Consider the following 15130-nt stretch of genomic DNA (forward strand, 5'->3'; position numbering starts at 1 on the left):
AATCAATATAAGGACATTTAGTCTTTAAGGGACATTTTCTTGATTTATTTTGTCGATTTCACATTGAATTCACATTAGTTGACAATTCAACCAAATGTACTGTAAATCAAAACTAGACGTTGAACTAATGTCTCTGCTCAGTGGCTATGCTCGCTTCGAGGCAGACAATACTGAGCCATCCAGGAAGACTCTCGTTGCTCCTGACGACCAGGTGCTTTCGTTCTCCGAGGCTGACTTGTGAAAAACTCTCAAAAGAGTGAATACTGGTGTTACCTTTCCTGCCTCGCCTCCAGACCGTAGTCGGGACGGCTCTGGGGAGCCTTCACTTGCTAGCTCCAGGGCCAGAGCAATTTACGGATGCTCTGGGGTAAATCCCACATTTGTTGATCTTATCCGCTGCTAATGACGAGTTAGTCTGGAATTCCACTGAAGTAGTTGACATTTATTAAACTTGTACACCATGTGAGGTAATCTGAATGACAAAATAAAATAGTGAGCTAACGGAGGAAAAAGAGTGTGGCTTACAGTTTGGCTACATCTTCCCACCACAACAATTGCATCAAAAACGAATGTTAGCCTACTACGTTACCCATAATGCACTTTAGTGTTTTAAAGCCATACCCCTACTTACCAACAGTGGGTCTGGATACCGTCGGGCAGACGATATCGGAGCATGAGGTCTGATACCAACAGGCTCAGAGATAGTTTCGATCTACAAGCCATCAGACTGCTGAACACTTGAACTGGACTGACCACCTGCTCTGATTCTCTGCACCTTAGCAAACATGCACTCACTCACCCATACACACACACACACACACACACACACACACACACACACACACACACACACACACACACACACACACACACACACACACACACACACACACACACACACACACACACACACACACACACACACACACACACACACACACACACACACACACACAACTGCTGTTACCAGACTCTTATTATGATTGCTAAATGCTGCACAATTTAAACACTTGCCTCCCAATCCCCCCTTCCCCAAAACATGTGTAATATTGGAATATAAATTGTGCCTTCCTGTATTGTACTTCTATATTTTTTTAAATATATTCTATTCTACTGAGCCATTTACTTTTGTTCGTATTCTTATCTTTTATTATTATGTATTATTGTTGTTGCATTGTCGAGAAGGAACCTGCAAGTAAGCATTTAGTGTCTGGTGTATTTGATCCCATTCCACCAATTCCGCTCCAGCCATTACCACAAGCCTGTCCTCCCCAATTAAGGTGCCACCAACATACGACTAATAAAACTGTTGTACAATGGACTATGTTCTAAGCATTCATGCACAGATACAGGAAAACCAATAAAAGGGTTAATATTTCTTAAAAATAACAAGTGTTGATGTCTCCCCACGGTTCTGGTTGTGATGCTGGGGCATCTGGGGGCTGCAGATCATCTGTCTAATCCACTGCAGGGAGAGAGAAAGGCATTAATAATAGTACAATGGTGTATTCATTGAATTGAATACATATTCCTGTTTGATATGCATTCATATAATGAAATTGTACATTGTCCTTTATAATATGCCAGCGTTTATTTTGTATCCCATGCATTTCTCTTACATTAGGATGAATTAGTCTAGGCCTTCTAATCTAGTTGTATTGCATCATATCTTCTATAGTTTAGTTATCAATGCGTAAGGTGAATATAAAACCAAGCTATTGTGAATAGCAGAGTCATTTAACACTATGCATGGGTGTTATAGTTGTATGAATTTATCCCAATGCAAACCTGCTCATTGTAAATAAAACACCAGCAGTATTAATGCAATGCAATATACGCTTCACAGTGAAACACCACTATTCTGGATATTTATTATTTTTAAACGGCAAGCACAATAGATATTTTTTATTTATTTTTAGCTTCAGCCTCTGTACAATGCATGAAACCTTACCTGTCATACGTCCACAACGATGTAGTAGCCGACCGGAATTGCAGGAATTGTCATGTTTGTGCATGATTTTCAACATTTCTGCAGGTAAGTCATACTCCTGTAGGAGTCCTACAGGAGCATCAGGGACACCTGCACAATTCCTTCACAAAAGATTGAATTCCTGCAGGATTCCTGTCTGACTTTTTGTAAGGGCCGGGCTATGAACCACCATATGACCGGGCAAAAGTGATTAGCGAGTTGTGCCCAGTAAACTGCATCGCCTGGTCATACTGTCAACAAGACAGCATGGTGCAATGTTCAGAAACACACAACATGTCTTTTACATTAAATATATGTCACAATGAAAACTCTATACCACCAAGGCTAGCTTAATCGAATTGCCTCAGTAATACATGCCAATAGTAACAAGTAGACGTGGGTTGATCTAAAAAATAAATATACAGTATATCACTGTATGTGAAGTGCCAATCTAGGCGGTGGAGGTTTCAGTGAGGAGGCAGACAAGTAGCACTCAAAATAACAAGGCATTAATCATGCCGGTCTCCCTAGCAGAGGAATGACAGGCATGCCTATTCTCTCAGTATTGCCTTCACCTGGGGTGTGTTCATTCAGACCAAGACAAGTAGCAAACAGTTGCAAAACATTTCCGCAGAAACCGTTTACTCCAAACAGAAAACGTTTTGCAATGAAAATGAGAGTTTATATTGGACAATTTCAGGTAAAAAGGTATCATCTCGGGCATCTCGTTGGAAATGTACTCTTCAGAGTTAGCATGAACATGCCAGGAGTAGTTGATACACGTTGCCTGAAGCGTGTAGTGAATGGAAAGAAGAATCGGTTAGATACTCATCAAACGTCAATAAAACCTATAGGCTTTCCTCTCTCTTTCCATCCACTATACGGTTCAGGGAACGTGTTGTTGAAGAATCATATGATCTCCCAAATCCCCGGAGTGCCCTGCTGGGTGAAGGAGTTTGAAGTGGCAAGGGTCAGGGCTGTCAAGCAGGCCTCCTACACGGAGGTCGAAGGAAGTATTTGAAGGAGAGAGTGGAGCTGAGGAAGCTATTACAGTGTATGCCCCGCAGCCTATGGAGATTCAGAATGTCGTTCACCAGTTGAGGGAAACTTGCACACTGATCATGCAGAAGGTGGAATATGTGGCATTTATTGCGCAGGTGATTAATTGTACTGCCTAAAAGAACAAGAAGTCCAAGAAACGGGACATAATTCTATCTGCGGCTGAAAGGTTTTTCTGTCTTCAGGAACTAACAGCTGAGACAATGCAGAGCGAATACTGTCTGAAGATGTTCCCCCCTCCCACGCCCCTGAGGGATGTGATCTTGACTGGACTGTAACTGAAGGAGTGGGATGGGTTTTTGATTAATCTATTTTACTTTCTTGTATGTTGTCGTTTTATTTTTCTCCAGTTCACTACCCCGTACAGAAGGTGGTGGCAATACAACGTATAGGTTGTAGTCTGCCATTAAATCTCAAAGAAGAACAAGAAGTAGCTCTGGCTCATAGAGATAGATGGAGGACTCATCTTTACATCTGTGCTATTATAGTGTCTGTGACAGCATGGGCAGCGCTATTGAGGCTACAACCCCAGGAATCCCCAACCAGTTAACTACTTTGACTACTTTAAAATGGCTTAAGCATGGTGGACGCCCTCAGTGGCGCTGCCCATACTAATACTGACTTTTGGCCACTAGAGGCCTCTATCATTCTCTATGCTCTGGCTGGCATCCCAAATCCCCCACTTCTCCTTCCCCTTCACCTTGCTCCTCCATTTGCGCATTCACTCATACTTTTGCCATAAGCAAAAGTATTCAAAAGCTGAGGCAGTGCAAATCATGGAGGGTGTAGGGGCTAATTAGACCTTCCGATAGCCACTCTGACCGAGTCAGCTACGCTGCCGGCTCCAAAAGATAGGCGGTATCCCATAACGCAATTTCACACTAAAGAATGGAGAGGCGTGCCTAACTATTTGTTCATGTCTGATATCGAGGCTTCACACATGGAACATATGAAATACCTCCCAAATTAAATGTTTAAACATTTCTAAGGTACATATATAGCTTGTAAAATTACAGGGGTAATTTTTGCATTTGAATTTCATGCTTGTTTTATTATTTAAATGTGGTACTTGAATTGCAGCATTCAAGTCATGAGTGTGCCCCGAAGTTGATTGGTTTATAAAATCCCCTCCGCACTCTTGAAGTCATCCTGTGTTTCGTCAGCAACATGTGGCGACCGAGGGCCCTCCAAGCAAATTCGTAGGGGCGAAGGACTGATTTGGGATTTAGCTTCTGATTGCCATCCGAGCACGGCAGGAACGACCAAACAATTCACTTCTTAAATTACGAGCAATAAAGGTAGCCTACGTTTCCAAGCACTTGTTAATATGGAAATAGCGAACTCAATCCCAAAACATGTGCACTTGTAGTGGTTACATTAGGCTAATACATAAATAAAAGTATGATAGTAGACTAGGCTACGAGCTAACATTAGCAAAACGAATTAATGAAAGATGGCGTCCAGCTACAAGCTTCATGCCATTTGACTACAAACTTCTAAGTTGGAACTTTGAATACACAAAAAGAATGACAGCACAAGCTAATATTATCTGAAACACTAACACATGGTTTATGCGCTAAACTAATGAATGTTGGCGTCCAAAATGCATTTGGGTATGCTTTCAAATCCCTGGTTCCAGACCTGTTTGTGCTGTTTTGCCAACTCTTAGGTCATTTTCAGAACTGGGACCATAATTGTGTGACTTTACATGGCTTTTCATTCGTTTTTCAGTTATAAGTGCAACGAGAGATTAGTGACAAATCTGGAATGGAATAACAACTTAAATGGACATGATTTTAGCCAATCAGATAAGACTCTGTCAATATTGGAGGACTCTAGTGGATTATTACCCCACCAGGCATCCCAGCTCTGTGCTTTTGGAGACTTTCCCAGCCTGGCCTGTGCTATATATTTCATATAAATAATCAAATAAATGAAGAGGACAAATCACTTGGATTACGTTTGCGTAATGAGAATCCTCGATGCGCCATGTTGCATTAGTCTAGATGACTGATGAATATGAGTAGGGCTAGGTTGGTCTTTTGATTTAGTCAAACTCTGTTTGCCTACGTACACCTTTTCATTGCTGCTAGTGGAGGAATATGCTGTTTCTATTCCATGAATACCTTTCTTGCTCTGAATGAGTCATCCTCCAATTCCTGCATGTCATATGCATTCAACTGACTAAGATATGCAGCAGGCTGCACTGAGCAGGTCAAATAATCACATCTCTGGTGTCATGTCTAATTCAGATTACACTTGTATTCAATTGTAGATTTGGAAGGTGCGCTGTCTGTTTTATTAGGTCAGTTATTGTCTACCTGGTCCAATGCTCATGTCCTTTGTCACAATAGGATTAAGAAGCTTTGCTGGCAGTGGGCTTCGTGACAGTCGACTCTTCGTCTGGGTTACGGTGAGACAGAACTGGGTTCAAATAGGCTTAGTTTTCTTCCAAATACTTTAGCTGTGCTCGATTGAGCTCGTCTGGCACAGTGGGACCCACTGGACTAGCAACCAGTGCAAACCCCAAACTTCGTCCACCTGGCTCTCCAAGCAGGCTCAACCGAATGCTGAAAGAAAACAAATGCTATTTACAGCACAGGTCTGAGGCTGTGTGGGGAGCACATCCCACAGGCTTCTGTTGCTTCTGTCTGTCTCCAGCTGAGGCTCTTCTGCCAGGGATTAGGCGGAATGTATTACCGATCATGACTCATTCTCTTGGTTGTTGACAAAAACAGACTAGAAACAGCGGCTATATCCATATTAATAACCGTATCAAATTCAGACCCGTTTTCTCTCTGGACTCTAATAATGAGGGAGAGGGGGCAGGAGTCCACAGCACCGAGTCCACAGCACTGGAGGAGCAGAGGAGTGGATTTAAACAGGGCTTTATAGTATGAGTCAGGATTTCTCTTCAGATCTATACTTTCTGTTTGATGTTAGTAAAGAGACTCATGTCCCTTGTCAATAATCGAAAAAGAAAGTAAAGGCCACAACAGAGTATGAAGAAATACTCCCCTGAGTTTCCAGCAAACTGACTGTACAGTACAAATCCACCATTGATATAGGTTATAAACTGCATAGGTTGATTCATAGGTCCATAGAGATTAATGAATATCTGCAAGTAAAGATCTGAAAAGAGAAGGAGTATATATGAAAAGGTTTCAACTGTATACGACTCTCAAGGCTGTAGAGACAGAGAGTTTATTCGCCAACCAGCAGTGACAACTTTCACAGCTCTGAAATCTGTTTAAGATGATACGCCAGACGTCTGTGTATTGTTACCAAGGCAACTGAAGCCTGGTCGTCTGGCATTCATAGTGTTTTTGTGGCGATGTCTGTGTCCAACAGCTTACTGCCTCCAGAGAATGGTGGTGGTTAGATACACAAGCTTCATAGCAAACCTGTTGAAATAATATAAAGTTCAAGAGCTCTAGACCACTAGATACATAATTTGCATTGGAAATACTTAGGGATACAATTAATGGTCTCTTATGAGTCCAGTCATGTCTATATGTCTAAAAGAAAAGTATACACTGATTGTACAAAACATTACGACCACCTTCCTAATATTGAGTTGCACCCCCTTTTTACCTCAGAACAACCTCAATTGGTTGGGGCATGGACTCTACAAGGTGTTGTAAACGTTCCACAGGGATTCTGGCACATGTTGACTCCAATGTTTCCCACAGTTGTGATAAGTTGGCTAGATGCCCTCTGGGTGATGGACCATTCTTGATACACATGGGAAACTGTTGAGCGTGAATAACCCAGCAGCGTTGCAGTTCTTGACACACTCAAACCAGTGCGCCCAGGACCTCCTACCACACCCCATTCAAAGGCACTTAAATCTTTTGTTTTGTCAATTTACCCTCTGAATGGCACACATACACAATCCATGTCTCAATTGTCTCAAGGCTTACACATCCTTCATTTAACCTGTCTCCTCCCCATCGTCTACACTGATTGATGTGGATTTAACAAGTGACATTAATAAGGGATCACAACTTTCACCTGGATTCACCTGATCAGTCTATGTCATGGAAAGAGCAGGTGTCCTTAATGTTTTGTACACTCAGTGTTTATGTGAGTAAGTAAATGTATGATTATCACACGTAAGTGGTTTCATCTGACCACCTGCTCTGATTCTCCACACCTTAGCACACATCACAACTGCTGCTACCAGACTGTTATTATACCGCTCAATTTATACACTTGCTCCCCCTTCCCTAATACACGTGTGTTATGTTAATGCTAAAAATACATATATTCTGCTGCCATTCACTTTATGTTCATATTCTTATTTCTTTACTAGTTCTTATTGCTGTTGCACTGTTGATAAGGAACCTGCAAGAAAGCATTTTGTTCGACGATGTATACCATGCGTATACCGTAACATAGGACTAACTCAAACACTTTAAACTTCAAAGCTATTTCCTGATGTAGCCAATACTATGGTATCTCTGTAAGCACTAGGGGGCAGCATATGCTGTCTAAATGCCAATTTTTTTCTGTGGGGCAACTGGTTATACAGAAGTAAACGTCTTAAGATGTGCTGAAGCCCGATTGGCTGAACTAGGTGGTATGTGACATCAGAGCTAAGAATGCCAGGGTACACAGAGAGGCCCTGCGGAAGTCTATATTTAAATACCTGATCATGATCAAACCATTGATTATACCACCAAAATGAGTATACCATTATGGGGTCCTGATTGAAAAGCAAAGTCATGAAAAACAGTTGCAGTAGTTATGGTTTCTTTTGTGATATGAGTTGTTCTTTTTGGTACATTTCTGCAGTGAGTGGCTGTGTGTGTCTTGCTTTCAAATGCATATAAGGAATATAACCTTGTTTTCCTTTGTGCAATGTATGTAAGTAGTCTGAACATAGTAATTTACCGCATAGTTGTTATTCTTTTTAACATAATTTATTAGTGCGTTTCAATGAATTGCAATCTGTGGTAACATACTGACCTCTTGTGGCTGCCTTCTGAACGGTCGTCAGTTCCAAGTCCATCTACACTCATCAATGTACTATGGGTTAACATCAGGGTCATGCTCAGTGGGGCACACCGTAGCATAACATTTAGCCACGAAAGACAAAGATCTGTATTCTTATTGGACATGTTCAGGTAGTACCACCCCATTTCACTCCATTTCAAAACGTTTTGTCCCGACTGAACACAACCCAGTTTATAACCCAGTCCAACTACATGCCCTGAGGGAACTCATTTTATTCATGTATTCGATCCATAACTGCCTAAATGATCAATCCAATAGCCGTGAAGCACAGTGAGCCCCAATGTTACGGTTGTTGTTTTTTCCAGATGCGCATTATCTCTAATGGCAGCATCATGGCAGACTCTTCCAACATCATTATCTGTCCATTAAAATGTCATAATGGCCAGTGTGTCACCCCAAGGGGGCATAGAAGGAGGTTAGTCTATTCCTGGTTAGCATGTGAAGATCGTAAGAACCTGATCATAGGCAGATTGATGGGCTATTATTATAGCTCATATATTATCATGCAATACAATGAGCAATGGAGCAGTGCCATGCTATGTCTATGGGGTGGTGTGTTTCTTTAATGTAAATATACTTGTTTGAGTTAAACAGTATTTCACCCTGATTAGAAGTGAGTTAAACACATGCATCGTAATCTATGCCAATCTCTATTAGACCTCTTGAAAGCTATTTGATGGCTGCCATTGGCAGCGCCAGTGTGCCCATTTTACAGTGGCCCTACTGAGCCTGTGCAGAACATTTCAATCTGTCTCGGAACCAACAAGGGCAAACAGTAGTAAACCTGCATGCAGGACAACAGAGGAGAAAGACCTTTCTGGTAATTACTCTGTGACCTCCTTTAAACAGCTTACAGCCAACTACAGGTACATTGGGATGTTTCTAAATAAGGTACATTTATGTTTAGAGAATGTGGTCCCGTGTGGCTCAGTTGGTAGAGCATGGCGCTTGCAACGCCAGGGTTGTGGGTTCATTCCCCACGGGGGGACCAGGATGAATATGTATGAACTTTCCAATTTGTAAGTCGCTCTGGATAAGAGCGTCTGCTAAATGACTTAAATGTAATGTAAATGTAGAATGCATCATGGATTGCATCTGAAATTGAGTCCCACAGGTTTTCAGTTTATGCTCATACAAACTCTCATTTTTGGCTCAACATCCACTATGAAGGGGGAAAAAATATAAAATATTTAGTCTAACACTTGATGAATGTATCATTAGAGGGATGTCATGGAGGGTGTACTTACTGTAAGTAGCCAGAAGAATTGTGAGAACAGTGTGGTCTGAGACAAGCTGATTGTTGGTACATGCAAAGTGATCCACACAGTATATCAGTGTTAGGAGTTGTCATAACACAAGTATTAGTCTGGGTCAACAGAGCACACAGATTACTGGGTAATAGAGCTCTGTTTAGTACTCAAACCCCACATTGATTTATTGGACAGCATTTTGATACATACAAAAGTTATTTTTATGCAATAACGAAATATTTTTTTTCACTGGATTGATAAGAATTACTGACCTTTCAACCAGAACCTCTTTTGATTTAGTAGCCAAGAAGCAAAAATTATATGAGCTTTTTAAAGGACAATATGACCTTTTACATTTAAATTAGTCCACAGTGCAATACGTCCAATTCGTAGTCCTGCTCTAGGAGAATAATTTCTCATAGTGGCACACTCCATCAAAGTGAAAAGGGTCTCAATGACAATAAAAGACTTCATAGATCACATTTAGATTCATTTTCTACACCGGACAGTCGTAATTTAGTGCCTATATTACAGCATAAATCTTCAGTGTCGTGCACCCGAATGGAGTCTGTAGTCTGTATTTCTCCATAAATCAACAAAGGAATTAAAACAGGAGTTAGATTGCTTACGAGGTAGAATATTGTAGACAGATAAATTGACTATTTGTATTAATAAAGGTCTTAATGATTCGGAACAGATGTCCTCCGGTAATTACAAGTTTAACAAAGACAGAAATCATCTGGAAGTCCCTGATCACTTGTTCACCTCATTTGGTCTCACACAAACGACTGACGGAAATCGATCCGATTAGAAGAAAGAACATATTTACAATTAAAAGTAAAAACAGCTGAAGATTAAATGTTCAGTCTGGATCAGTTCAGATGGACGGACGGACAGACTTCAAGACAGACACTCTTGTCATGTCACAGTTTGTTTCACAAGTTGTTCACATTGTATCATCACAGTTTGTTTCACTAGTTGTTTACATTGTATCCTTTGAGTGTCCAGTTTTCCACTGGAGGTGAAATTGACCGTCAGGAATGATTTCTCTGTCAATCTGCGGTTTAACATTGTCCTGAACACTTCTTTTGCTCTCTTCCTGAAGTGTCTCCCCACAATGACATACAGGAAAGGGTTAATGGCGCTGTTGGCGTATGCCAGGTATGTGGACAGCTGTATACTAATGTCCAGAATGTGACCCCAGAGGCAACCTGGAGTGACCTGGAAGTAATCCAGTGTGTCCAGGAAGCGCACCACCTGGTAGGGTGTCCAGCAGATGATGAAGACTGTGAGGACAGTCAGGACCAGTTGTGTGGCCTTCCTCTCTGACCTCACACCAGGAGTTTTTCTGATCTGACCATTTTTCAGAGCGATCACAATGTGGCGACTGCAGTACGCCACCACTATCACAGGAAGCAGGAACCCAACCACGTTATTGGTGATATTGCGCTGGATCTCCCAGTCTGGATGGGGGTAAGCCAAGTAGCAGGCTGTCACCCCCGCCTTGGCCACGTATTTCACCTTGCGGAAGAACAGGATGGGCAAACTCAGCAGGAACCCCATGATCCATATCCCCAGGCAGATGCGCTTGGCCCAGGACGCCCTCCGCAGTCGGCTTTGGCACATGGGCCGGACCAGAGCTAGGTAGCGATCGACACTAACCAGCACCAGGAAGAAAACACTACAGTAGTAGTTCATGGAGATGGCCACGTTGACCAGCTTGCACATTGGCTCGCCGAACTCCCAGTGGTAGCCGTTAGCAATGGTAGCGGCCCAGAAGGGTAGACAGGACACTATGACCAGGTCGGCAGCGGCCAGGTTGCCCAGGTAGACATCGGCCACGGTGCATAGCTTTCTCTGCAGGCAAAAGACATAGAGAACCAGGCCGTTGGCCAACACGCCCACCACACTGAGCAGAACCAGGTAGGCTGGCTGGTAGGTGGAGAGCCAGTCCCAGGCTGCAGTGTAGTTGTACAGTAGTGTACAGTTGTAGGGGTCCAACTCGGTCCAATCCAGCGCTGAGTGAGGGTCCTCAGTGGGGAGGAGCCTCTCGGTTGTGTTCCGGAACATTGGGAAACTGGAAGAAAATAATGATTTATCTATTAGTCTTTTTTCCACGTTTGTTCACACAGTGTCAAATCATTGAACTGCAACATCCTAAGGAAAAGGAGACACAATTTGAGAATCCACATAAGGGGTGACATACAGATACATGGGTTTTTCCTGCCCGTACTGAGTCATACCTGTACTTTTAACAGTGGAAAATGTGAAATACTGCACATGACTAACAAGAAACAGATACCAGTGTGGTGTTTCACTGATGGGAGTAGACTACTGCTCTTCCTGAGCAGTCTGCTAACATTACTAGACCTTGATTCATTCTGATAACAAAAAAAAGTAGTTCCCTGACTTGTGTTGGTACATTCCATAACTGAAGCAAAAGCACATTTTCAAAACTATGTAAAGAAATAAAAGCTCCGTCTGTCCTCTGTTTAGCTTCTGCGTGTGTTGTCTATCTGTGCACAATGTTTTATGCAGTATTCCTTTTCCTGACCATAAAAATGGCCCTTACATTATATGTTGAGATGTGTATCCAACCTTTTGCTATTTTTTACTTGGATCCGTCCCAATTCAGCCACTTTGAATTATATCTCTTTACGTCCTTAGAATAACTTGATCCATCCTGCCCAAATGTAGCATGCACCTCATACAATAAACGTAAAAAACATAAAACACTGCCGTTAATCACAACGAAACATTTCTCCCCCCTTTATCTTTCTCATTCCACGAAGATCCCAGTTGCCCTTGAGGCTAACTCACCTTATCTCCAGTGCTTTGTGGTCTCAGTCAAGATGTGCTCTTTCTCCGTGTTCATTCCCCATATATTATCCTCATCACCATCTGGCCTCCTCTGAAGAGCGTTCTGGGAGGATGGCCACTCTTATATGAGCCGAACACAGATCATCACAATGTCGTCACTTGGCCTCCAACACAAACCAGTTTTTCCCCTAAGTAGGCCTGCTTCTTTCTGGCTCAACTATTTATCAAAACCATGACCCACTGTTGTTTCATTGGAGAGATATAAAAGGAAGCACATTTACAGTAGGAATGCTTTGCAAGTAAACGGCATTGTGCTAGATCAATATAAGTGTGGGAAAGTCCATTAGAGAAGTACAAATATTTTGAATACATGTATCCAGAGTTAAACCTTGTCCTATTTTTGTTTGATTCAATCTGAGGATATTATAAATTGGCTGTGGAGCTTGTCTCAGTTCTCTTTCCAACAAACTTGCCAGATTAATTTCACAGGGTACACTAAAAAGTCTATGTGACTGATGAAACACACTGTACATTTTGGAACTTTTTCTGTCGCGTTCAATGTAAATTTGGTTGGAAGTTTGGACGGTCTTTCCAGCATTAATAATGAAACAGTTTCTACAGAAACCAGCCATGGCTAGGCTATAGGACTGTATTGCACTAAAGCAACCAGCCTCCTAAATTTTTCTGGACCAGTGGGAACACTGGCCTTTGAATCCCCTGAGCCTCTGGGCTTCTACAGCCTAATCTTGTAAAGTACGGCCAGCAACCCCCGATATAATTTGTTTATCATGTTCGCACAGAAAAGCTATTAGATTTGCGGAACATAAGGTTCTCTCTCCTTATAAAGCCTGCCATTGTCTTTAGGGTATATATTTTATGACCTTGGCCTGGACCTGAATCAAGGTAAATGGTCACTACAGGGATCAAATTTACTTGCGTTCCTTGCTGTTTGTTTGCTTCTCGGGCATTGTTCTATAATATTTTAGAAAGTAGAGTAAAATACATAAGTATTTGAATCCCGCAGGCGACAAGGTGAAAACATCTGTTTCTGTGCCCTTGAGCAAGGCACTTAACTCCAGGGGTGCTAGACAATGGTGACCCCGGCTCTGACTCCACTCCCTGTGGGGGAGTCGGGATATGCAAGAAACACACTTCCCACTGGGCACACACTGGTTGAATCAACATTGTTTCAACGTAATGTCATTGAAACAACGTTGAATTGAGTTGTGTGTAACAGGACAAATATATGCACTCCCCAAATGATTATTATTTTGGCAGCGATTACAGCTGAAAGTATTTTTGGGTACGTCTGTAATAGCTTTGCACACTTGGATTGTGCAGTATTTTCCCATTATTCTATTCAAAATTTTCAAGCTCTATCAAGTTAGTTGTTGATTATTGCTAGACAGCCATTTTCAAATCTTTCCATAGATTTTCAAGCAGATTTAGTGTAGATTATTGTCTTGCTGAAAGGTGAATTCATGTCCCAGTGTCTGGAGGAAAGCAAACTGAACCAGGTTTTCCTCCAGGATTTTAGCTGTGCTTAGCTCAATTCCGTTTATTTTCATCCGAAAAACTCCCAGTCCTTGCACACTGAGGAACATGGAATTATTATGTTAATTGTTAATAAGGCTATTTCCTGAACTTATTTAGGCTTGCCATAACAAAGGGGGTGAACACTTAAATATATATGCAACCAAGACATTTTAGTTCTTTTTTAAAAATGTATTTGTATACATTTACAGCATTTGCTTTTCAATTTGACATTATGGAGTGGGTTGTTCTTTCATAACGATGGCATTTGGTCCTGGCATTTTGGAGAAGAAAAGTACCCAATTTTTAGTTTTATTTTCTCTTTATTTAAATGTATTTGGGTACATCATCTTCACGTTCTAAATCATCCTTTAAAAAACATTTACTAAAGTGATATGATTAATAATTTTGCTCAACCTGTCACGACTTCCGCCGATGTCGGTCCCTCTCCTTGTTCGGGCGGCGTTCGGCGGTCGACGTCACCGGCCTTCTAGCCACCGCCGATCCACTTTTCATTTTCCATTTGTTCTGTCTGTGTCTTACACACCTGGCTTCACTTACCCAATTACTTGTTTATTATTTAACCCTCCGTTCCCCATGTTTTGTTTGTGAGTGATTGTTCTTTGTACTTCGGTCCGTTTTTGTGGGCTAGCGATTATTTGCTTTGTATTGTGTAATTTTTGAGTAAAGTACGTTGATTACTCATTTCTGCTGTCCTGCGCCTGACTCTCTACACCAGCTACACATAGGACCATTACACAACCAGTGGATGTCGTTAAGTGTTTAAAATACCTAGGGACACAAATTGATAACAAGCTGAGTTTTACAGAGAATGCAGACTGTATTTTTTTTTTTAAAGCAAGCCAGCGCAAGCTTTTAATCAGGAAATTGATGGGGTATGGGCTCAGCCAGGATGTTCTGGAAAGCATCGTCACGTTCAATATGACAGTCTGGTATGGTAATCTGAGCGTGAGGAGAAAAAGTAATTGATCGACCACAGGCAGAGGAGCAGTTTGTTCTACAAGGCAACCATAAAGAAGGCACTGGCTGTCGTTAGTGACCCCTGCCAACCTCTACACCCTCAGTTCGAGAGGCTTCCCTCTGGCCGGCGCTTCAGAATGCCCATGGCCAAAAAGAACGTGCTCAAACATTCATTTGTTCCTTGTGCTGTTGGGCTACTAAATGCAATTGTATCGGTATATGTACTTATCTATCCAGTGCAGTTGGGGCAGCAGTTAGTTGTGAGTGAATGCATCAATGCCCTCCATGATTTTAGTGTATGCAGTATGATGGACTGACTGGTATAAATGTGTGAGAATGTATGTGATCCTTTTAATGTAAGGTAATGCCAAAGAAACCTTTCCATCCTGGATGGACAATAAAGTTACAGTCTATTTTATTTCCCTTCATTTAAATTCAAATTACACTTTGGATTTATACACCAAATTATTGACGGAATCCTCAAATGTATGACATACTA

At 41.7% G+C, this 15130-nt stretch overlaps 1 protein-coding gene across 1 annotated transcript; it reads right to left on the reverse strand.

Annotated features, from left to right (window-relative positions):
* Positions 1 to 9451: 9451 nt before the first annotated feature.
* Positions 9452 to 12210, reverse strand: LOC139556526 (B2 bradykinin receptor-like). The gene is made up of 2 exons (XM_071370583.1): positions 12118 to 12210; positions 9452 to 11374 (listed from the first exon to the last, which is right to left on the reverse strand). Exon 2 carries the CDS (start codon positions 11365 to 11367, stop codon positions 10216 to 10218), a length of 1152 nt encoding a protein of 383 aa, XP_071226684.1. The 5' UTR covers positions 11368 to 11374; positions 12118 to 12210; the 3' UTR covers positions 9452 to 10215.
* Between the last annotated feature and the right edge of the window lie 2920 nt (positions 12211 to 15130).

The sequence above is a fragment of the Salvelinus alpinus genome, chromosome 27, assembly GCF_045679555.1.
Source record: "Salvelinus alpinus chromosome 27, SLU_Salpinus.1, whole genome shotgun sequence".
NCBI lineage: Eukaryota > Metazoa > Chordata > Actinopteri > Salmoniformes > Salmonidae > Salvelinus > Salvelinus alpinus.

Coding starts and splice junctions, on each gene's coding strand:
- LOC139556526 (XM_071370583.1), bottom strand. CDS start 11,367: ATGTTCCGGAACACAACCGAGAGGCTCCTCCCCACTGAGGACCCTCAC.